This window comes from Staurois parvus, unplaced genomic scaffold, assembly GCF_062004578.1.
Source record: "Staurois parvus isolate SC_StPar_1 unplaced genomic scaffold, SC_StPar_1.0 ptg000715l, whole genome shotgun sequence".
NCBI classification, from domain to species: domain Eukaryota; kingdom Metazoa; phylum Chordata; class Amphibia; order Anura; family Ranidae; genus Staurois; species Staurois parvus.
Genome location: NW_028318511.1, coordinates 6147428 through 6170744, shown reverse-complemented (window position 1 = coordinate 6170744; position 23317 = coordinate 6147428). Strand labels below are relative to the sequence as shown.

At 38.9% G+C, this 23317-nt stretch overlaps 1 protein-coding gene across 3 annotated transcripts in view; it reads right to left on the bottom strand.

Moving 5' to 3' along the window:
• Nucleotides 1-22277: 22277 nt before the first annotated feature.
• The window catches only part of CD151 (CD151 molecule (Raph blood group)), a 66827-nt gene continuing 65787 nt past the window's right edge, over nucleotides 22278-23317 (bottom strand). For all 3 annotated transcript variants that reach the window (XM_089653556.1, XM_089653558.1, XM_089653557.1), the window contains one exon: nucleotides 22278-22969. In XM_089653556.1, the coding sequence (XP_089509682.1) occupies nucleotides 22910-22969 (60 nt within the window). In that variant the 3' untranslated portion in view covers nucleotides 22278-22909. The remainder of the gene's footprint in view (nucleotides 22970-23317) is intronic.

The window sequence follows — 23317 nt, the reverse complement described above, 5'->3', positions numbered from 1 at the left end:
TTCTTAGAAGCTATAAATGTGCACTAACATGTTGAAGTTGGCACGGAATATTCCAGGTATTTAAATTGCACGGTGCAATTATAGAAAGTTACCGTCTGTTTTCTACACATTTTGTAATGTACAATACCAGCAATGAGCTACTTAAACACATCAGGAGCTCTCCCAGATCATTTGCTAACCACTTGGGTTCCAGTGCATTTAAAGCCGTATTAAACCTAAAAGCAAACATTTATTATATTGCAGATTACCAATTCTTAGATGTGATCGCTACATTAGTTTTCTTTTTTAGGCTTTCTTTCTTCTTTCATATGGTAATCCAGCCAGCAAGTCTGTTGTTTTTTAAAAGCTCAAGCTCTCCAGAAGAATGTATCAGTTTACAGGGATGTTACAAACCATTTAAATGCCGGCAGGGGTGGTTAAAATGGTCAGCTTTTCTTTATTCACATAAAACCTTTATCCAAAAAGAAAAAAAAATGTTTGCTGTAACTGATTAAAGTGAGAGCTAGAGTTTGGCTTCATATAGTTCTTGTGTCTACATCTTCTAATAAATTTAAATTTGTTCAAGTGTCATCATATTGTGCTCCTTTAAAACAACCACACCATCTTTTTCCAGAGCAGCCTGTATTTTCTTGTAGTTACCTATGGGTTTCCCTTTGTATCCCGAACAATTCTTCTGTCAGTTATGGCTGCAATCTTTCTTGGTCTACCTGACCTTGGTGTGGTATCAAGAGATCCCAGAACTTTCCACTTCTTAATAGGTGATTTAACAGTACTGATTGGCATATTCAAGGCTTTGGACATCTTTTTATAAAGATCTTTATAAAGTTCCATTACCTTGTTACGCAGGACTTCTGACAGTTCTTTTCTGCTTCCCATGGCTCAGTATCTAGCCTAGTCAGTGCTTCCACGTAAGAGCTAACAAACTCATTGACTATTTATACACTGACACTAATTGCAATTTAAAAAGTCACAGATGTGGGACATTAACCTCTAATTGGCATTTTAACCCGTGTCACCTTGTGTGTCTGTACCAAGGCCAAACATTCCAGGGTATATAAACTTTTGATCAGCCATTTGGGTGATTTCTGTTATTATTATGATTTAAAAAGGAGCCAAACAACTATTTGATAATAAATGGCTTCATATGATCATCATCCTTCAATAAAAGAGTATTTTTTGACATGTCAAAATTTCACAAATTCTGCCACGGTATGCAAACGTTTGAGCACAACTGTATATATATATATATATATATATATATATATAGTTGTGTTCAAAATAATAGCAGTCAGACATCACTAACCTGATCAATCACTGTTTTTGGTAGAAATTATATTTCTACATGGCAAATAATATACTAGCAGGTGTAGTAGAGTAATAGAAGTCCAACAGACCCAACAGTCATGACATGCATGCTGCTGATTCTGTGTAATTGAATCACTAATTGAAAGGGGCATGTTCAAAATAATAGCAGTGTGGAGTTCTATTAGTGAGGTCATTCATTCTTTGAAAAACGGGTGGCAATTATTGCCCTTATTTAAGGAAGGAAGGCAGCAAATGTTGTACATGCTGGTTACAGTGCATTTCTCTCTGAAATTCTGAGGAAAATGGGTTGTTCCAGACATTGTTCAGAAGAACAGCGTATCTTGATTAAAAAGTTGATTGGAGAGGGGAAAACATATAAAGAAGTGCAGAAAATGATAGGCTGCTCAGCTAAAATGATCGCAAATGCTTTAAAATGGCAACCAAAACCTGAAAGAAAGCGAAAAACTACCATTCGAATGGATAGAAGAATAGCCAAAATGGCAAGGACTCAGCCAACAATCAGCTCCAGGAAGATCAAAGAAGGTCTAAAGTTACCTGTGAGTACTGTTACAATTAGAAGACGCCTATGTGAAGCCAAGCTATCTGCAAGAAGCCCCTGTAAAGTACCACTGTTGAAAAAAAGACGTGCTGAAGAGGTTACAATTTGCCAAAGAGCACATTGACTGGCCTAAAGAGAAATGACGCAACATTTTGTGGACTGATGAAAGTAAGATTGTTCTTTTTGGGTCTAGTGGCCGGAGACAGTTTGTCAGACGACCCCCAAACACTGAATTCAAGCCACAGTACACTGTGAAGACAGTGAAGCATGGCTGCACAAGCATCATGATATGGGGATGTTTCTCATACTACGGTGTTGGGCCTATTTATCGCATACCGGGGATCATGGATCAGTTTGAATACATCAGAATAATTGAAGAGGTCATGCTGCCTTATGCTGAAGAGGAAATGCCCTTGAAATGGGTGTTCCAACAAGACAACGACCCCAAACACACCAGTAAACATGCAACATCTTGGTTCCAGACCAACAAGATTGACGTTATGGAGTGGCCAGCCCAATCCCCGGATCTTAATCCAATAGAAAACTTGTGGGGTGACATCAAAAATGCAGTTTCTGAGGCAAAACCAAGAAATAGAGAAGAACTGTGGAATGTAGTCCAACCATCCTGGGCTGGAATACCTGTTCACAGGTGCCAGAGGTTGGTTGACTCCATGCAACACAGATGTACAGCAGTTCTCAGAAACAGTGCTTATACAACTAAATATTAATTGATTCAAAGGAAAGCAAAATCTTCAAACATTTTTCAGTTTATATAGTGAATGTTTGAGTTTATAAAGAAGAATACAAACACTGCAATTTTTTTGAACAGTCTAATATTCACTTTTCTTAAATTTTTTTAGAGGAACAACACAAATTTGATCTATTTTTCTTCATGTTTTGATTTGGAATAGAATGTGTAGTGTTCCCAATCCATTTGTGTGTATGGAAATAAAAGCTATTAGAAGGATTTTGAGCTTTAATCACTTTTTTAAACACACTGCTATTATTTTGAACACAACTATATATATATATATATATATATATATATATTAGATTTTATTTACAAAGCTTTTTTCTCACACTATGATAACATAACAAAGGTCCTATCACTTAAAATATGCTAACCGCTTGTTGTCCAGTATACACATATACAGTCTGAGCAGCAAGTGGCCAAACCAGGCTCATGGCTGCAGCTGCCAGCAATCGGCTTTCCAGTAAAAGGGATTAGAGTAGCTTTACAGCCGCCCAATCAGATTTACAGTGTTTAGAATGCCCGCGCTGCTGCCCTCTGCTATTCCCAGGCTTTTCTGTTCTACCAGGGAGCTCAGGACCATTGTAAGCATTACGGTCAGCTGCCCACAGGGAGATGGAGGAACATCTCTGAACTCTTCTAATGATGAATGAAGCTGGAAGCAATGAGGATTTTGTTACTCCTAGTTTCAGTGCTGTCATTCCCTGCTAATGAAGCATCTCATCATACATAATCTGTGTTTGATCAGATTTTTTGAATGGCAAGAAAGAAATCAGGGATCTAGTAGACCACTGTTGTCTCCATAAAGAGTACCTGTGACTGCCCAAAGCTATGGGGGTTCCAATTAATTTTCTTGCAAAAAATGTAAGTTTTAGTATATGTGAAAAATTTAAAAAATTGCCCTGGTAAGCAAGACCCCAAAATTTCACCATTTTGAGCAGCATTAGACTGTACATGTTTTAAACACTTGTAATCAATCATTTTATATTAGAGTTACTTTAAACTAGAGCAAACAATTTAAAATAAACTAAAAATGCTGTTTCTAGTTATTTTTTCAGTATAAGTAAATAAGTAGGCAGTGATGTTATAGAATACTTAAATCTACTACTCCTATACATGAAAACATGTATACATTAATACATCAGTGTATTTTAATGCAGGCAATGTAAGTACTTGAGTTTGATCCAGTATCAGTATCTTGCAGTCCCCATACATCAGGGTTGGAATGTGAGTCAAGAAGAAGCAGGACAAGGAACCAATCATAATGATACAAAGAGCAGAGCTACAGAGAGATGAGCTCCTCACTATGCAGGTCCAGGATGCGCTGAACTCAGAGGAAGTGGGCAGAATGATGCTGGTCATCACACTAATGACATCTAGTGGCAGAAAAAAGTACTGCAAGAGGAAATCTCTGGATTAAAGATGAAATAGTGCAACAAAGGCTGGTTTTGTTATTTTATCATTTAATAGGCTATTTCTATGTATGTTGTTACTTTTGCCTGAAGTTCTGCTTTAGGCTTCATTTACACAGGGCAATTACATCTGTGCCCTGTGCAGGGCTGTGCTTTAGCAGCATTCCTAGATTGTAAGCTCCAAGGATCAGGCCCTCCTAACCCTCTTGTATTGAACTGTATTGTTGCTGTATTGTCTCCCTTTATATAGTAAAGCTCTGAGCAAACTTGGCGCTATATAAATCCTGTATAATAATAATAATAGTAATAATAATAGGGATGTACAGGTGTTTCATGCCTCCCTGTGCTTACACTCAAATTCATGTTGATTGGGACACAGTGGTTGCATGGACACAGGCGCTGTGTTCCAATATGCCATCCACGTGGGTGTGGGTGCACGGCCCTGAGCATACTCAGGGTGAGATAGGGAAATGCCCACACAAATGTCATATTTGGACATAGCAGCTGTGTCCGTGCTGCCACTGTATCCCAACTGACATGAATGGGACTGCCATCATAGGGATGCATGCAACATCTGTGCACCCCCTGCATGGGGCACAGATGTAATCGCCCTGCACCCCCTGCATGGGGCACAGATGTAATCACCCTGCACCCCCTGCATGGGGCACAGATGTAATCGCCCTGCACCCCCTGCATGGGGCACAGATGCAATCGCCCTGCACCCCCTGCATAAGGCACAGATGTAATCGCCCTGCACCCCCTGCATGGGGCACAGATGTAATCGCCCTGTGTGAACGAGGCCTTAAACCAATATTAAAGCCAACTGCAAACATTTATTATAAAGGTTTTCCATAAATAAATAAAAGCTGATCATTGTAAGCACTCCTGTCAGTGGTAAATAGTTTGCCTGTAACTGCAATAGAGCTTGATTCCCCCCAGCAGTCTCTTTTTTTTTTTTATAGCACAAAAAATAAAAGACACAGAGGTGATCAAATACCAAAAGAAAGCTCTATTTGTGGGGGAAATAGGATATAAATTTCATTTGGGTACAGTGTTGCATGACCACACAATTATCAGTTAAAGTAACGCAGCGCTATATTGAAAAAAATGGCCTGGTTAGGAAGGGAGGTAAATCCTCTGGAGGGCAAGTGGTTAAAAAACAACAGACTTACTGGCCAGATTACCAGATGAAAATAGAAGAAAGAAAGCCTAAAAAAGAAAACTAATGCAGCTATCAGATCTAAGCATTGGTAAGCTGCAATATAATAAATGCTTGTTTTTGGGTTTAATACAACTTTGAGAATGACAAGGAAAATACACAACCTTTCCAATAATAGGTTTGAGGGATGTATTAAAGCTGTATGTTGTGTTTTGGAACCAACATGGTTTTAAATGACATTCTCAGTTATAGTGTACTTTGGCAGCATACAGTATTTTTGGATGAAGAATCACATTCAGCAGCAGCATCCCAATCTTTTTATATCAGTTTAAAATGACTTGGCTGGCAGAAATGGTAGCCTCAAAATACTTTTTTTTTTCTAAAAAGAATAAAGCTGCTAATGCTGATGAACCCTACACCTCGTACTCCACTAATCTCGCCAAAACCCTTGAAATGGATTACGACTGAAGCCAGCAGAATTGTTTGAGCACTCCATTTCTAGCTGAGGCTGCAGGGAAGAAGAGAAGGAGGTGAGCCGCTTTCCTTTTTTTTTTTTTTTTTTTTAGCTCTTTTTGATCTCTCTCTTTATAATATCTATCCTAACATTTCTAACTTTTAACTCAGCTTTTAGTGGAATTGTTTGAGCGCTCCATTTCTACATTGTTGTATGTCCAGCCACATCTATCTCTTCTTTTGCTTGCAGGAGGACTAAAGCCAGCCATAGATGGATCAAATTTTGGCTGGTTCAGCAGGGACCGTCCGAGATTCGGTCCTGTGATTGACAGCTGTAACCGCCAATGACAGCACGGGTAGCCTAGCAGCAAGAAAATTAAGAAAACTGAAAAAAAACAGACACCTCAAAATGCATCAAAACCATGGCAAAAACGCAACGCAAAACGCAATGCAGAAACGGGTCAAACGCAACCTGCATATGTGTGAACCTAGCCTTACACAGGTTAGTCAACATACAGTTGTGTTAAAAAAAAGTGAACAAAGCTCAAAATCCTTATATTATCTTTTATTTCCATACATGCAAATGCATTGGGAACACTACACAGTCTATTCCAAATCAACACATTAAGAAAAATGTTTCAAACTGTTATTACTTTACAGAAAGTGAAGAAATAGGAATATTAGACTGTCCAAAAAAATAGCAGTGTCTGCATTTTTCTTTACAAACATTCACTATATAAACTGAAAAATGTTTGAAGATTTTGCTTTCCTTTGAATCACTTAATATATAGTTGTATAAGCACTGTTTCTGAGAACTGCTGTACATCTGTGTTGCATGAAGTCAACCAATTTCTGGCACCTGTGAACAGGTATTCCAGCCCAGGATGATTGGACTACATTCCACAATTCCTGTGCATTTCTTGGTTTTACCTCAGAAACAACATTTTTGATGTCACCCCACAATTATTATATTGAATTAACCACTTCAGGTCCAGACACTTTCACCCCCTTCCTGACCAGGCCAATTTTCAGCTTTCAGCGCTGTCACACTTTGAATGACAATTGTGCTGTCATGCAACACTGTACTCATGAATTTTTTTAGCTTTTTTTGAGACAGATAAAGCTTTATTTTGGTGGTATTTATTCACCACTGGGATTTTTATTTATTTTTTGCTATATAAATGAAAAAGTCCAACAATTTTGAAAAAAGTGTTTTTCTTATAAAATTTTGCAAATAAATAATCTTTCTTCATAAATCTTGGCCAAATGTATTCAGTTATCCTTTTAGTAAAAAAAAAAAATAACCCAAATTAGTTTATAACCAAAAATTATAATTTTTTTAAAAAATGTTTTACATTTTTATTTTATTTTTTCTATTATTATTTACGGGTTTTTTTTTTACATACTGTCATCTTAGCAGTACAGCGTCACCATGGTGACTCTTTGTGGGGGATGATGAAGATCTTTTTTTTTTTACACTGATTGCTTTTACACCCAGTATTTCTCAATTCAGCCATTGAGAAATACTGTGTGAGCTGTGATTGGTCACAGCTTGCCACATGGTACAAGGCTGTTGTGAATAGCCTTGTACCATGTGACCTCTGTAATCATTCACAGATTTCACACGTAGTAAGCAATGATGTCAGAAGTGACATCTTGCTTACTACTCTTCATGTGATCACTGATTGGCCAATCAGTGATCACATGAGCGGGACCTTGCACAGAGGTCCCGTACAACGATCAGTGTTCCACTGTGCCCGGAGGACACTGTAGGCACTGGATCGCAGTGCTGCGCGCTTCCAGGGAGCGCGCACAAGCAGGGGGCGGGGAGGCCATTTATAAATGGCCACCCGCTCCTGCACTGCCACAGTCCGGGCGTTTATATACAACAGCCAGACGGGAGGTGTTAAGGTTCAGGGATCAGGCTGGCCACTCTATAACATTAACCTTGTTGGTCTGGAACCAAGATGTTGCACGTTTACTGGTGTGTTTGGGGTCGTTGTCTTGTTGAAACATCCATGTCAGCGGCATTTCCTCTTCGGCATAAGGCAGCATGACCTCTTCAATATTTTGATGTCTTCAAACTGATCCATGATCCCTGGTTTGGGATAAATAGGCCCAACACCGTAGTATGAGAAACATCCCCATATCATGATGCTTGCACCACCATGCTTCACTGTCTTCACAGTGTACTGTGGCTTGAAATCAGTTTTTGGGGATTGTTTGACAAACTGTAAGCAGCCCCTAGACCTAAAGAGAACACTCTTGCTTTCATCAGTCCACAAAATGTTACACCATATCTTTAGGGCAGTCAATGTGCTCTTTGGCAAATTGTAACCTCTTCAGCACGTCTTTTTTTCAACAGTGGGACTTTGCGGGGGCTTCTTGCAGATAGCTTGGCTTCACATAGGCGTCTTCTAATTGTAACAGTACTCACAGGTAACTTTACACCTTCTTTGATCTTCCTGGAGCTGATTGTTTCCTTGCCATTTTGGCCATTCTTCTATCCATTTCTAATGATAGTTTCCCATTTTCTTCCACGTCTTTCAGGTTTTGGTAGCCATTTTAAAGCATTGAGATCATTTTAGCTGAGCAGCCTATCATTTTCTGCACTTCTTTATATGTTTTCCTCTCTCCAATCACCATTTTAATCAAAGTACGCTGTTCTTCTGAACAATGTCTGGAACAAGCCATTTTATGCAGATTTTCACAGAGAAATGCACTGTAACCAGCATGTACAACATTTGCTGCCTTCATCCTTAACCCCTTCATGCCTAAGGGTAAAACAAATCTAAATGCCTAGCACAATTCTGCAATGTAGACATGTGTTAGTAAAACCGTACATATCATCACAACTACTTTGTACATCCAGGTGGATTATACCTTGATATTTTCAGCAATACCATATATGTGCATGTTTGTTGTTTGTACCTGTAATACAGCCCAGAAACAATAGTGTGCATTTTGTTTTTGTCTTTTTTTTTTAATCCTGACCTTTGACCCTGACCTTGTCCCAAACACTAACCCTGGCACTGAACTAGATCAAACCTTGATCTAGGTATTTTTCTTTTCTTTTTTAATATTTATCATCTTTTTTTTTTAAACATTTTTTTTTCTCTCTATGCCAGGAGTTAGAGAAATACAATGTATCTCTCTTCTCCATTCATAGAGAGAAAAAAAGCAAAGGGGCCGGGCTGTACAGTGACTGATCACTGTGACAGCCAGAGGCTATCACAGCGATCATGTGACCAAGAATCGGGAGTCCCAGGTCCCGATCGTTAGAACGGGACCCGGGGTTCTCAGTGACACTGTGGTCGTTGTTCTGGGAGCGTGCCGAGCGGCGCACTACCAGCACAAAGACAGGTACACAAATATGCAGCCCCACGGAAAAAAGCCCAGTTATGTGAGGTCGGCGTCAAGGGCTTAAATAAGGGCCACCTGTTTGTTCACAGACTGAATGACCTCACTAATAGAACTCCACACTGCTATTATTTTGAACATGCCCCTTTCAATTAGTGATTCAATTACACAGAATCAGCAGCATGCATGTCATGACTGTTGGGTCTGTTGGATTTCTATTACTCTACTACACCTGCTAGTAAATTATTTGCCATGTAGAAATATAATTTCTACCAAAAACAGTGATTGATCAGGTTAGTGATGTCTGACTGCTATTATTTTGAACACAATTGTAGGTGTTGGGAGGGGGAGGGTGGATTTTTAAGACTAGTTAGGTTTAGATTGAAATTCTACTTTAAGGATTACTCCAGCAGCTTATGTTTTGTCCTGTCTCTTCTCAACGCAAGTATATCCAATACCTTACACTGGAAGTTTCATTGTAGAACACACAACTGCCTTGTTTGTGTCTTCCCAGTGCTGGCTATTCTGCCTGGATACAACAAAACTACCATTACACTGCTTTTCATGTTTTTCTTTCATTGGGAGGATGTGCTTTCGTTTATACCAGGGTTATCCAACCTTTTGACTTTCCTGGCCACACTGGAAGAAGAGGAATTGTCTCGTGCTACACATAAAATACACCAACAAGAAGTTCCCTTTCACAGGGGTGGTCCAGTTGGGCCGGTCTGTCCATTTTTCAGATGAACCCAACCCTCCATTCTCCTCTATGGGTAGCTGGATGTAAACAGACTTGTGTCCGTTTATACCCAGCTACCTCCAATGTGGTAAAAACAAACGGAAGGAGGATCCATTCCCCTCCATCTGTTCAGATTGGAGGGCAGTCAGGTGTTAACAGACAGCCAGTCCATTTACATCTGACCGCCCATGGAGGAGAGCAGGCTGTGTCCATGACTGCTCTGCATAGGTGGTGTGGACACAGACCCTGTTCAGCAGATCAGCAGACAGATCCACTGCTGAGCAAGTGGATCTCAGGTTGCGTTCGCCTCGGGTGAAAGGGGCCTGAGGACAGATGATGAGCAGAAAAAATTGGGCAGTTCATAAGTTGATGATCACTGATCTAGATAATGTATCTGAGTAATACAACTTTTTTTGTAATTTTTTTTATTATAAAAGTGAAAGAGGGCAGCATAAAACTAGTGTGATATGTACTGTTTTGGATACACTAACAAATCAATATTTTGTTGAATGAATGTAGAAGCAATTCTCAAAGTACTCAGGTATTTTAGTTCTAAGTTTGCCCTTCATTTGGTTCAAAATAGTGGCTCACAAATATAGGTGCTGCTGAAAACGAATGACATGAAGAAGGCATGATTGTGAAGAGTGGGATATCTTTCTTTGGGAAGATAAAACTTTAAAAGGTCCAGAGAAGAGACACTGTCAGACTTTTCTTTGGCCACGTGTGTTTGCCAAGTGTAAACTAATTTTTACAAACCATTTAAAAAAAAAAAAAAAAATCAACATTAAGAAAAAGTGTACAATTTTGTGATGATCTGCATTCAGAGCCATTGCGGGCCACAACTTGGACACCCTTTTTTTATAATAAACCCTCGAATTGCTCCACTACTGATCATTTTTTTCTAAAGTGGCACAGTTTTCATTTCCATATCTCAGCCTCTACTACCTGGTCACACTCATGTACTGTCCCAATTTCTACCAAACCATTCCTAAGCTCTAATGTTGCTAAATGATTGGTTATTTGGGGATATAGCAGGTGGGTGTGGTGAATCGGGGGTGAGGGTGTCCAGAGCTTTACATATTTGTTTTAAGGGCTGAAGCTGTAGAACTTAGCACTCAATCAGTTGCAGTGCACAGATCCTGATCCTTAAAAGTATTTTTGGCTGCAAGTACAGATCCTATGGGCACAAAAAAGAATGTACCCCCCAACACTGCACTTCACAGAATTCATGCATACGTTATGGAGATGTAAACCCAACCACTAAAATCTCATATAAGCTGTAGCATGTTAATGTCACTTGGAAAGTCTTTTACTAGCTTTCATGGGAGAAGAAAAAAAAAAAAAGGATGATGATGCTACAGCTATAAAGTTCCATGTTTGCGCACTCTATGTTACAGAGTTAAAATGCTCGGTATCTATCTCCCACAATCAAAAATCATCCTGTCACATGATCTACTGATAGGAAACCACAAATGGCTTTGCTGATCCACATTGCACAGACATATTCCACTGTTACAGACAGCTGTGGTCACCGGCAACCTGTCATTGCAATGTGTAGCCTGAGTGGCCAGCTCAAGTCTATAAGACTCAAAGCATTTTGCAACCTACATGACATTTAGAAAGGGTTTACTTTACTTAAAGGGCTGGTTTACACCTGAAGCGCACAGGCCCGCATTCCTGTGCAATTCCTACATCTGTGGTTCAATTTTCAGCCCATTTTGAACCACAGATGTAGGAATTGCACAGGAATGTGGGCCTGTGCAGTTCAGGTGTAAACCAGCCCTTTAAGTAAAGTAAACCCTTACTAAATGTCATGTAGGTTGCAAAATGCTTTGAGTCTTATAGTCTTGAGCTGGCCACTCAGGCTACACATTGCAATGACAGGTTGCCGGTGACCACGGCTGTCTGCACCAAAAGTATGTCTATGCACTCCTTTTCAACAATGTAATGTACCGGATTGCATGATATTGCAGTATTATGCGATCTGGTGCAGGAAACTGCATACATTAGGATATTGACATGTGGCAGATCACACACCCAGTATGTTTTCAATGTGATGTGGGAAACGCACACAGAATGCAGGTTTCTAACATCATGTTCTGGTGTGAATGATTTACCCCCGTCTGCATTCCAACAGATCTGTCTAGAGCAGGGTTTCTCAACCTTTTTTCAGCCAAGGCACCCTTTAGGATCCTGCAGAAGCTCAAGGCACCTTTTGAAGTTCTGCACAATCTTGGGGCACCCATTACAAAATGTAAAAAAACTAAACCAATAGTTTTGCAGAATCCAGCAACATCTGCACATGTGGGACACCCAATGTCAGAGGTGAGTTCTTCTTCCAAAGCAAATGCACTTTTGCACACTGGTACTGACTAGTATTCCATTGTTTCTCTTCTCCATCAGTTTCTCTCTCACTCAGCAAATGTGACCCCAGCCCTGACAGAGAGGGGCAAGCAAGGATGCTGTGCAGGTGCCTGATGTCATCCTGATCAACTGATGACATTGTTTTTTGTGTCATGGGTGGCTAGAAAGTTGGCGCAGAAGGGCAGGGGAGGATCAAACAAGGATGTTGTGCAGGCAACCGACATCCTGCTCATCAACTGATGATGTCATTGTTTGTCAGCATTCTGGTGGCTAGAAGGTCGTAATGGTGCACAATGAAAACCTGTGGCTTTGCGTAAATAAAAGACAAGCTTGATCCACATGCTGACTTGTATAGTTTTTGGGCAATTTTTAGGCATTTTGCCAAGGCGCCCCTGCTTGAAAAAGGCTGATCTAGAGCCTGGGGTGACAGCCAGAAAACGATACATGGTCAGTTTACATCCAACCACCCAAAAAGGAAAGCAGGCTGTGTCCCACTTATGCAGAGCAGAGACAGACCTGTCAACTGCCTGCTCAGTGGAGATCAGTGGACAGATTACCTGCTGAGCAGGCGGATTCACTGGAGGAGTACGTATAAATATAAATATGCAAGTACGGATAAATATACAAATGGAAAAACCCTTTAACCTGGCTGTGGGTTACTACCAGCAAATAAACACACATCTGTTTAATGGTAAATGCTTTTAATCTATTGACATGGATTGGAATAAATGGTAAATTGAACATAAATGCACACCCAGCTGATTAGAACACATTCTGCTAGACAAAGTAATATATATGTTAAATTGGCAAAAATTCTGATTTTATACTCCCAACTAGAATCAGGATGGTGAAATTAGTAAATCAGCAATTAACAGTAAACGTTAAGTGTAATATAAATAACACTACAATAGGTTAGAGCGTATTCTAAAGGATTGTCTGCAATTCAGCGTCTTTCAGAGGTACCTCTAACCAAAAAAAAAAAAAAAAGCCTCAGGGCAGTAATGGTTAAGCCAAGCTACAGGTTGGGGCCCGTTGGCACGTGTTAAGGCGGTCAATAAGAACTGCAGGATTGTGAGGTAGCTGATAGGCAGTTCCTAATGTTCAGTCTGTAATGGTGGTAACAAGCAGTGGCTACAAAGTCCTCTCAGCAGACCCAGCAATACAGCAACAGTGATCCCTTCGATTGGGTATCCTCTCACTGGCTTGTCCATGGTGACTCTGGTAGGGAGCTTCATCCATTCACTAAATCTGGTCACAATCTGTAGCCTCTGGTAGTCCCTTACATGGCAGAGGGCTTCCGTTGACACAGGCTCTTAAATGGTCCTGTCACATCCCTCTCTGTCACACTCTGAGGAGAATCCTTTTTCCAGAAACATCTGGTTCTCCCCTTACTGCTTATTGGTCCATTGCTGTTAGAAGAGAGAGGAAAGTCCACATGCACAGTCCTGTGTTGTAGTTAAAACCTGAATGCCTGACAGGAGGAGGGTGGACAAGAGACCTGGCTACAGATCTCCCTATGCAATCTGTCAGTAGTACTAGCTTTGTTTTTTGTCATCACAGATAAAACACGATCAATAAGCTCTGGTTCACATTGCTGCGACTTGCCACACAAAGTCACATGACAAGTCAAAACATTCATTTCAATGGGTGTTGTCTTAATTGCTGCAACTCAGGTTGCAGTGACAAAAAAAAGTTCCTGCACTACTTTTCACATTTTTGTAAGTCATAGTTGCAAAACATCAAGGTTGCATGACATTTTCATTGAAGTTGATGCAAGCAAGCCGCAATGCAAATTTGCACGACTTTGGGGGTCGCCACAGTGTGAACCAAGCCTAAGGCTGCATTGATCTCACACAGTGAGGGTCTGGCTTATCCAAAAGACCTCTTTTTGGGACTTCTAAGCCAGCTGACCGAATTTCAAAGGCCAGGCAATACATTATGGTTACAAGGACTGTATCGTGAAATTCTACATTCATTTGGCGGGGCTGTGAATTTCAAACCCGATGTATCATAGCCTTTGTACATTACCACTTTGCCAAAACAAGTAGCCTTCTCAGCTGGACTGCAGTAACACTGAGCACCAAATGTTTTTCTGGAAGGCAAAGACTTTATGGCAGGTAGGCTTCATAGTAGCAGCGAGTATTACAGTAGTGTAAAGTTAATAGTAAGCATGGTACACAAAGGGAAAAAACAGTATATAAACAGGAGCTGCCTGCCTGATGGCACATTATAAAATCTATATGGCAAAACCTGTCAAGGAAGTGATGTCAACATATCGGACCGGAACCAGAAGTTGGGATTCTGCAATCTTTGATTTTACTGAGTACTGTTTGTACTTTTTTATCCAAGCATAATTTTAAAAAAAGTGGTTTGTTGTGATTATACTACACTATGGGTCTGCTTCTTTTATAACATCTTTTGGAAATATATGAGGTTCCCAGGGAGAGTGAGTTCAGGGACCAAGGGAGATTGCCATGATATGCCATATATGACCCTTATGAGATCTATGGATTGCTCCATCTGGTGAAATTCTGGTGCATGTGGGTGTAGCATGTCAGTGGTTGGAATAGGAAGATTGGGCGCACTGTTGGTTGAACTTTTAAAGGATTGTCCTTTTTTTTTTTTTTTTTTTTTAATGGGAGCAATTTTGTTTTTTATCTGTTTTGAAATACTACACTATGGGGTTTATTTACTAAAGCTGGAGAGTGCAAAATCAGGATCACTTCTCCATAGAAACCAATCAGCTACTAACCTCAGCTTGTTCAATTAAGCTTTGGCAATAAAATCTGGAAGCAGATTCGTTTCTATACAGAAGTGAGCCTGATTTTGCACTCTCAAGCTCTAGTAAATGAACAGAAACAAAAAGGAGAAAATGCCATCATATAGGGTGTAACCACCCATCAAAAGGGTCTCTCTGACTCACCCTATATTGGGGTGTAGATTATAAACCGATTAGCATATTAGAAAAAGTAAGTTAACTAGAATACACTGCAAAAAAGGACGGTATTTTAAATCCAATGCAGAGTAATCAAAGATCATCAATAGATGAAAGTAATTTTTTTATTATGATCACTAGTGATCATAATATAGAAACTGCTAACTTTTTCTAATTTAGTAAATGAACCCCTAAGATTGCTTTTCTTGGTTTTCATACACGTTTGGAAGGAAGCAAGAGATAAAAGAACAGTGGCTGTATATGTAGAGAAAAGGAAAAGTCATCAATGCAAACATCAAACTACATTAAAAACCCCACAATCTGATTAAAGTGAATTTTCCCATATCTTGGTGACTCGGTGAGGTAAAAGCAAAGAAAATTAATTTTACAAAAAAATACCTTATCTAAAAAAAAAAAAAAAAAAGTGATGGCATGAGTGGATAAGTGGATAGTAGAGATCACAACTCATTCATCCCACTCACTCCGTTCCTCGAACTGAAAATTAAACAATAAATTCCCTTAGCCTCGTGATTAAGGGATGTGCCAATTTCAGTCACAACCTGTTTTTTTCTTCATTGCACATGGTTGGGTTTTATGCTAAAAACAAATTAATGAACAAACAAATACAACTCTGTAGGTGTTTGATTTTTATTTTTTTTTAAAAATCAGTAGTTATTCAAAACAGAGATACAACCTCCATGCAAATATTATACTGATGTGTCAAAAGCTTCATATATTCAATAACTCAAGCATAGGTTGATACAGTAATTACACCTTTGCTAAGTAATGCTGCATTTCAGTGACTATAGACTGCACATTAAACCTGCTACAAAATTAAATAAATTGCATATATGTTTTGTGTAAAATAACAAATTGTGTTTTCTATTATGAATTTTGTGTATCTCAAATGTTGGGTTTAACTAAGAGGAGGCACAGAAAAGAAAAGGGGTCACTGGTTGCTATGTAATACAATGGTAGTTTGCGTCTTTTTTCCTGATTTTGATTTTTGATTCATGATCTGATTTATGGTTTGTTGTAGTTACCAATGTAACTTGTAATTAGAAAATTGACCAAATTTAGAATTTTTTTTTCTGTCGTTTTAGCCTAAGATTCTCAAATAATTTTTTGGGGAATTTTCATGTTGGACATATTCTTTGAGATATTGAACACAAGGTATGAGCAGTACAATGCACCATGACTATGCATTGCATGTACATGAGCATCAAGCTGGTCTCAGACCCTCCAACATGAGCCACTGCAATAAGTAGAAGGTGCTCTTCATCTACTTCGCTTTTGATTGCAATTCACCATTTATTTAAGAAACCCCTTCACAAGAAATCATTGTCCGAGATCAGAAGAATGTTCCTAATCATCTAACTTTTGACTACAGAGTTTTTTCAGCTTGCTGGAGTAGCTGATGGTGAAGGGTCTGCCATTTGACTTCATTTAAAAAGTCTATGCAGGGTCACATATTCCTAAAAGATTTGGTTCTTGTGTGTGAAGTTGGGTCAGGTTCGATTGTAAAATTAGTTCATGACAGATTATGGCTTTAAGCAAACCCTTTAACATCGCCAGCTTGTTTGTGCTCTGGCTCAATCAATTCAGAATAGAATTTAAATTAGGAACTAGTGAAATGTTTAAACAAAAAAAAAAGGACCTTCAAAGTTTTTTTTTTTTATATTTGGGTGCAACACATGGAAGCAATCAAGGAAACAGGTAAACTGGTGTTCCTAAATATTGCAGATTTATCCAATCTGAAAACAATCATTCAATCCATAAATCATTTCTTTCAGAATTCTTGAGAAATTTTCTGCAAATCAGATATTTCTGTATTGAAAAATTCTGATATAAGAAAAATTAATAGGTAGCAAAAGGTTGCTTTAGGATTACTTGGTTGCAGAGTAAAAATAAACTAGTAGTTATGTGGCTGATGGATCCACTATATCAAGCCCATGTAAATTAACAGGATTTCAATCTTTCAGTTCACAACATTTTTATTCAGAAGTGCTTCTCAATTTAGGTCCACACTGACCACTAACGGTTCATTCACATGGGTGTCATCTGTTCAGTCACATTTTTTGCCAAGAAGAAAACAATGAAAACTGAGTACCATTGAAACATTCTGAATATATCAACCAAAGGCAGTGTTCTCCTAAATTAAAGTCCACAGTATTGACCTGGCTATAAAACAAAGATGTCCTGAAAAATCAGGAATATCACCTAGCTGCACAGAAACCGCAAGACGTTGGAATCTGATATAGTAGTACATTTGAAGGTGCATTCCAATCATTGGTTTAGTGCACAAAGCAACAGCACTGTTAAAATTGCATGTTGCCTGTGGTTGCTTTTTAAACTAAACCATTCTCAACTTGGGCAACATAAACCAGGACAAAGATATGCAAAGCTTAAAAAATAAACCTTGTCAAAAGCTACTTTTAATAAAACCAGCTGCTGAATTGATCACCAGATCCAGAGATACAAGCAGCTTAAATTGTTTGCAAAAAGTAAAAAAAAAAAAAAAAAAAAAGTCAAGCTTGACCTGACCTCTCTTGCCTCCTGAGACTCACTATTGCTCTGTGAGACCACCCATCACATTAAGGCCTGGATCCACATGGGCAGTAAAATTAGGCACATAGTAGACAGTTCGGACTCCTACTAACCTCCCATAAATAGTAAGTGCAGCAAACTGTGCCAACTGGATTAGTGCACATAGGGCATTTGAAGGGTAGTGCATTTCCTGAATTCCCTAAACCACAGTAAGGAAGCTGGCCACACTTTGAGATTCAGCCACAAGTACCACCACCACAACACAGGCACAATCATATAAACTTGGTCCAAAGAATTAACAAGAAGGCCGTAGAGGCAAGTTTGATTTTTCTTTTCCAGGAGTTGTCAGATTTACATATGCCTAGATTTCAAGCGTTGATATTTATGTCCTTAACTCAGCTGAGAAAGTATTCTTCATACCATTTTAACACAAGACTTTTGAGCCCCTTGACCAACAATCCACTGAAAGTTAGACGTTGAGATAATATGACTGAACTGATGAAACCATGTTCCAATCTCCCTATGTGTGGATGTCTTTAGATCAGAAAGCTGCATAGGCTGTGTGTATAGTGTATGTATACAGCTATAATCTGCGTGTCTATAACTACGTGTAAGCTGCAAAATACCAAAAAATAGGGTGATGGTCATGATTCAGATAAAACAAGTAATTTATAAAATACACAATACATTATGAAGACACAGTCCAAATAAAACATTGACAGTTAATTGTGATCTAGAAACAAACCCGCTGGGTTCAGTAGTTTTTGTTTCATATATTTCAGTAGTTTTGTAGGCAATAATTAAAAAAAAATATATATATATATATATAACGCAAACAAATATACAATATGTCTTAGCGATGTGGGGTAGATTTACTAAAACTGGTGCACTCAGAATCTGGTGCAGCTGTGCATAGTAACCAATCAGCTTCTGAGTGCACCAGTTTTAGTAAATCTTCCCCATGGGGTCTGTGCCTCTGACAACCATTCTCTCCTTTTCTAACCTACACTATAAACATGAAAGTGAGAATTAGACTAGTTATGATGGGTAACATGGATATAGTAGTTCTTAGACACTTCCATACAAGAAGCCAATTTGTAATATACACATGAAACTCATTTATAATATACACACAGAAAAACAGTACATGGTGTCACTTTAATAAGTCAATAAAACAGTATATAAATGACTGGAAATCATTAATACTACAGAATATCAAACATGACTGGCACTACAAATGTGTATGCACCGACCATTACATACCAGAATCTTTCATGTAAAGGCCTTTAAATGTGTATCTTATATAGTGTTCCAATGTTTCTTATGTGAACTCCCTATAAAATGTTCTCTGGTGGTGCATGTCGCAGGATGAAGACAAGCTGTCCCTTGTTTAACTGCTGAACATGATGAAATGAAATAAGGTGCACTTATTGGATGGTGCCTGTAAAAGCACTTTAAAAGCAAACAGTAATAACAGAAACATGAAGGGGGGTTGCAAATGGTGACCTTATGATGCTCCTGTAACAGGTACATGTCTCCTTAAACAAACGCTGTATAAGACACAATCAATACTCCACAGCTCTCTATAATAGGCAATATTTCCCATCACCTACCTGTAGGGCATACTTGTCAACACTGGCAATGTCCTGTAGGCCCCAATGAATATATAAATAAAGCCAAGAAAAATTAAGTAGCAGGGAGAGGGGTTACAAATCTCAAACAGAAGCTAATATTTTACCATTGACGGGGCATGAAGCCCCCTGAACATAATTTTCCTAACAGAAATTATGAACATAAGATTGATTGCTGGCAGGATCCTCTGAAACTAAGCGATTTGCCAGGTCAATCCTTGAAATATGTCCTAGCCTAGGGGCCACAATATTTAAATATCTTTTGGAGGAAGCAGAAACTAAAGAGAAAATTAGATAAGACGATGAATTCAAACATTAACAAAGCCATTCACAGACCTAACAATAAAAGGCTGTTTTCAATGTGAGTGCACCACACTGCTTTTTGTCTCATTAAATAAGCCCACTGGAGTACAGATGTCACTGGAGTGCTTTGCAGATGGTTAAATACCATTTGATTTAAACTGGAATAGCAAAAAAAAAAAACCAAAAAAAAAAAAAAACACACAAACAATGACAGGCCTATCCTAATGATACTCTGTTAGCACAGCAGTGCTAAAGACTTTGTCCTCCTCTTGCCAAAATCAATGTTAGATGAAAGCGTACAGTGTGTATAGGCAAATTAACTTAATTACCTGGCAAAGATATCAGTTCCCCTTGCCACAAAATGGCTTCTTTTCAGTGACATTCAGACTTCATTTAAAAAAAAAACAAAACAAACAAAAAAATGTACATTGTAATTTCAATATCTTTATACGATTTGTTTCCCAGAAACAGAAGACATCAAAAAGATGCAGCATGTCTTCTGAGCTCCATAATTTACTGTGTTGAACCAATAATTATGGAAGAATAAGCATGTCAGTTCACTGGGAACCAACAATGGTGCTCTGGGACAGGACCCCTTCACCATCACTCAGCAAGATTAGCAACTACGCCTATAATCCATGCTTTCAACATTTAAATGAATGCTATGCAGCAATTAAAACATTCATAGCCATAAATTGGATTATGCAAAAAAAAAAATTAAAAAGGTTAAAAACATGTGCAGCAATTTTATATCAGAGTCATGAGGCATATAAGAACTGCAAATATTTTAGTTTAAAAAAATGAATTTACAATAACTTTTAGTTTTAAACAGATTTATACTTGCAACCTCCTTTTCTTCAGTCCCATCGGTTCTCCTCCGCTCCAGTGAGTGCCCCATAGAAAGCCGCTTCCTATGGGGGAACTCATGCAGGCTCGCTCCCAAGCCCCGCTGCCTGCATCTATACATACAGACAGTGGGACTCAGCCCCACACCTACTCCCTTGTCACTGGCATTGACTGATAGCAGCAGCCAATAGTGCCTGCTGCATTCACAAATCCAGCGAGACCAGGAAATGAGGGAAGAGAAGAGCTGCAGATGGGCACAGTACTGGATCAAATGAGGGCTCAGCTAAGTAAAAGGGGGGTGAGGGGGCGATACTGATGCCTAAACATTTGTTACCTTAATGCAAGGAATGCATAAAGATAAAGTGTTTGGGCGGTACAGTAGCTTAGTGGTTTGCACTTCTGCCTTGCAGTAAATGGGTCATGGGTTCGATTCCTAACCATGGCACCTCCTGCATGGAGTTTGCATGTTCTCCCTGTGTTCGTGTGGGTTTCCTCCGGGTACTCCCGTTTCCTCCCAGTACTCCGGTTTCCTCCCACACTACAAAGACATGCTGGTAGGTTAATCGGCTCCTGTCTAAATTGTCCTAGTTTCATCCCTGGCCATGCGGGATCTCCTGCATGGTAGGGGTTGGGGAAAGACCTGGCAACCTAACCTGTAAATTAATTGCTAAGAGAATTCATGGAAGAAGTCGCTTGCGAGTGACGGTCCATGCAAATCGCCAAGGGTCGGATATGACTGAATAGATAAGATAGATAGATAGAAACAATGTTTAGGTTGTCTAACCACTTAAAGGGAAATGAAATGCTGCTGCAAACAGCAGGCTTCCTAATCTGTAATCCTCATTATGCTGCAGAAATGTAAATTTGAAAACATTTAGCCAGTCATCTTCATTGCTAAAATAAAATACATACACAATAAAAGTTATAAATAATAAAACAGTGACAGAATGCCCATTGGGTACTCTTAGACAATTAGAAATCTGCGTATAATAAAAATCTGCTGTGCACATATGTAAATCATTCAACAAATCTCCACCATAATTTGAGTAATATATTTCTTAGGATCATAAGCGCCATATCTAGTGGAAATGATGTGGTATATTTTCAGATTGAGGTATTTCAGGAAAAACACCAACTTATTGCCACGAGATGAAGTGACAATCCTAGGAAATAAGAAATAAAAAGAAGCAAATTGCAGTGAAGATTCATTGCACAGGTGCAAATAATTGACACATTCATACAGCATTTTTTTTTTTTTATACACACAGACCCCTTAGTGTTGCTGAAGCTTTTTTACTCTATCCAAGTAAATAAAATGCTAGTTACCTTCATGAAAAGAATACAAATTGATTACAGTGTATTCAAAACCAATGCAATGCACTACTCCCATTTCCTTTCCCTTTGTTCTGCTAAATATGCCATGTAAAGTGTGTTGTTATATCCGTTTAATAAGTGTTGATTTTGCTGAAAACTCTGAACGGATAACTTCTTGCGCTCTCTGCCTGTACAGAAGGAAGGGTTATGGAGATGAGGAGGAGGGGTCTGTTTTCTTTGTAATTCATCAGAAATTAAGTAGGCAAGGCTGACACCACGGTCTTAGGACTACAGAGCTGTGTTGTCATGTCAAGGAGGAAGGTAAGGGCACACTACATTTGTCGCACATCAACAGTTATTTTTCTGTACTTGCACATATTTAAAGGGATATAAAACCGTGGAAATGTGCATGTATTTCAAACATGCTCTGAATGCGTTTTCCCCTTGACAGACACTTTAAGGTGATGAACAACCAAAGATCACACATTAATCTGGTTGTTTTCCATGATAAGCTTTTGACTTCTATATTTAAAAAAAAAAAAAAAAAAAAAAAAAAAAAAAAGGCAAATGGTTACTGTGGCAAATAATCAAACCGTCAGGAATGACATGTCATTTGGCTGCTTGATATTTTTCCCTTCAATAAAAAGGCACATATTTTCCATGGTAAGTGACTAAATCAGCATGAAGTTACATCATTTTTACACTTGCTATAAATGGCACCAATATATATAAATCATTAGTACTGCATGCTTCATAAGTTATACATGTCTGAATAATGCCAAAATCCATGTACACAGGTTCTCCTTCGCAGAGCCATTTGGTTTAAAAGCAAAACTGTTTGCAGGAATAAAACGTAAGGGATGTCAGAACATTCTGAACACAGTAAAAAAGTTCTAATTGCATTACTTGGAGGAATTAAAGGAGTGCCCCATTGGCTGTTCTTCATACACAAGATCAACACATTTAGTCAAGACCAAGAAGCTGGTAACACATGAGCATCCTGGAGCACAGTGGATGTACTTCATTGCTTGGCACAAAGACACGGATGAAAGCAAAGTAAAAGAATGATGTCATGCTGTGATGACACGGAGAAGCTCCAATCTTTTTACATGTAGAAAGCAGATTATGTCATGTTCAGAACATGTCTTGAACTCATTCTAGGTTCCAGGGAGCTTATTAAGGCAGCAGATGATGTTTTGTGAGTAGATGAAGTGCAACAGAGTCCAAAACCATCTTAGTACGGCTCGGACTTTAAACTCTTGTACAAACAGCAGGTGAAGATCATTCCAAATAGCTAAAGAAAGAAAATATTGTTACAAAAGTAGGAAGAATCCAAAATTTGATGTGACAATGTGAACAAAAAATGAAGTTATCCACAGTAACCTTGTCCTAAACAAAATGATATTTTTTCCAAGTGGGTTTGAAACAAATGTAAGAAACTGGTCTGATCTGGTAACACCCCACTTTTTCATGAAGTGCCTTAAAGCGGAACTAAAAGGGAGATAAAACTTGCCTTTCCTCCAATGATTCACATTCCTCGCCAGTGCCAGCATCTTCCTATGTGTACCACTTTTTGGCCGTCTTCATTGGCCAGCAAAGAATGATGCTAATCCTGTGCATACGCAGAAGCCAGTCATCTTTG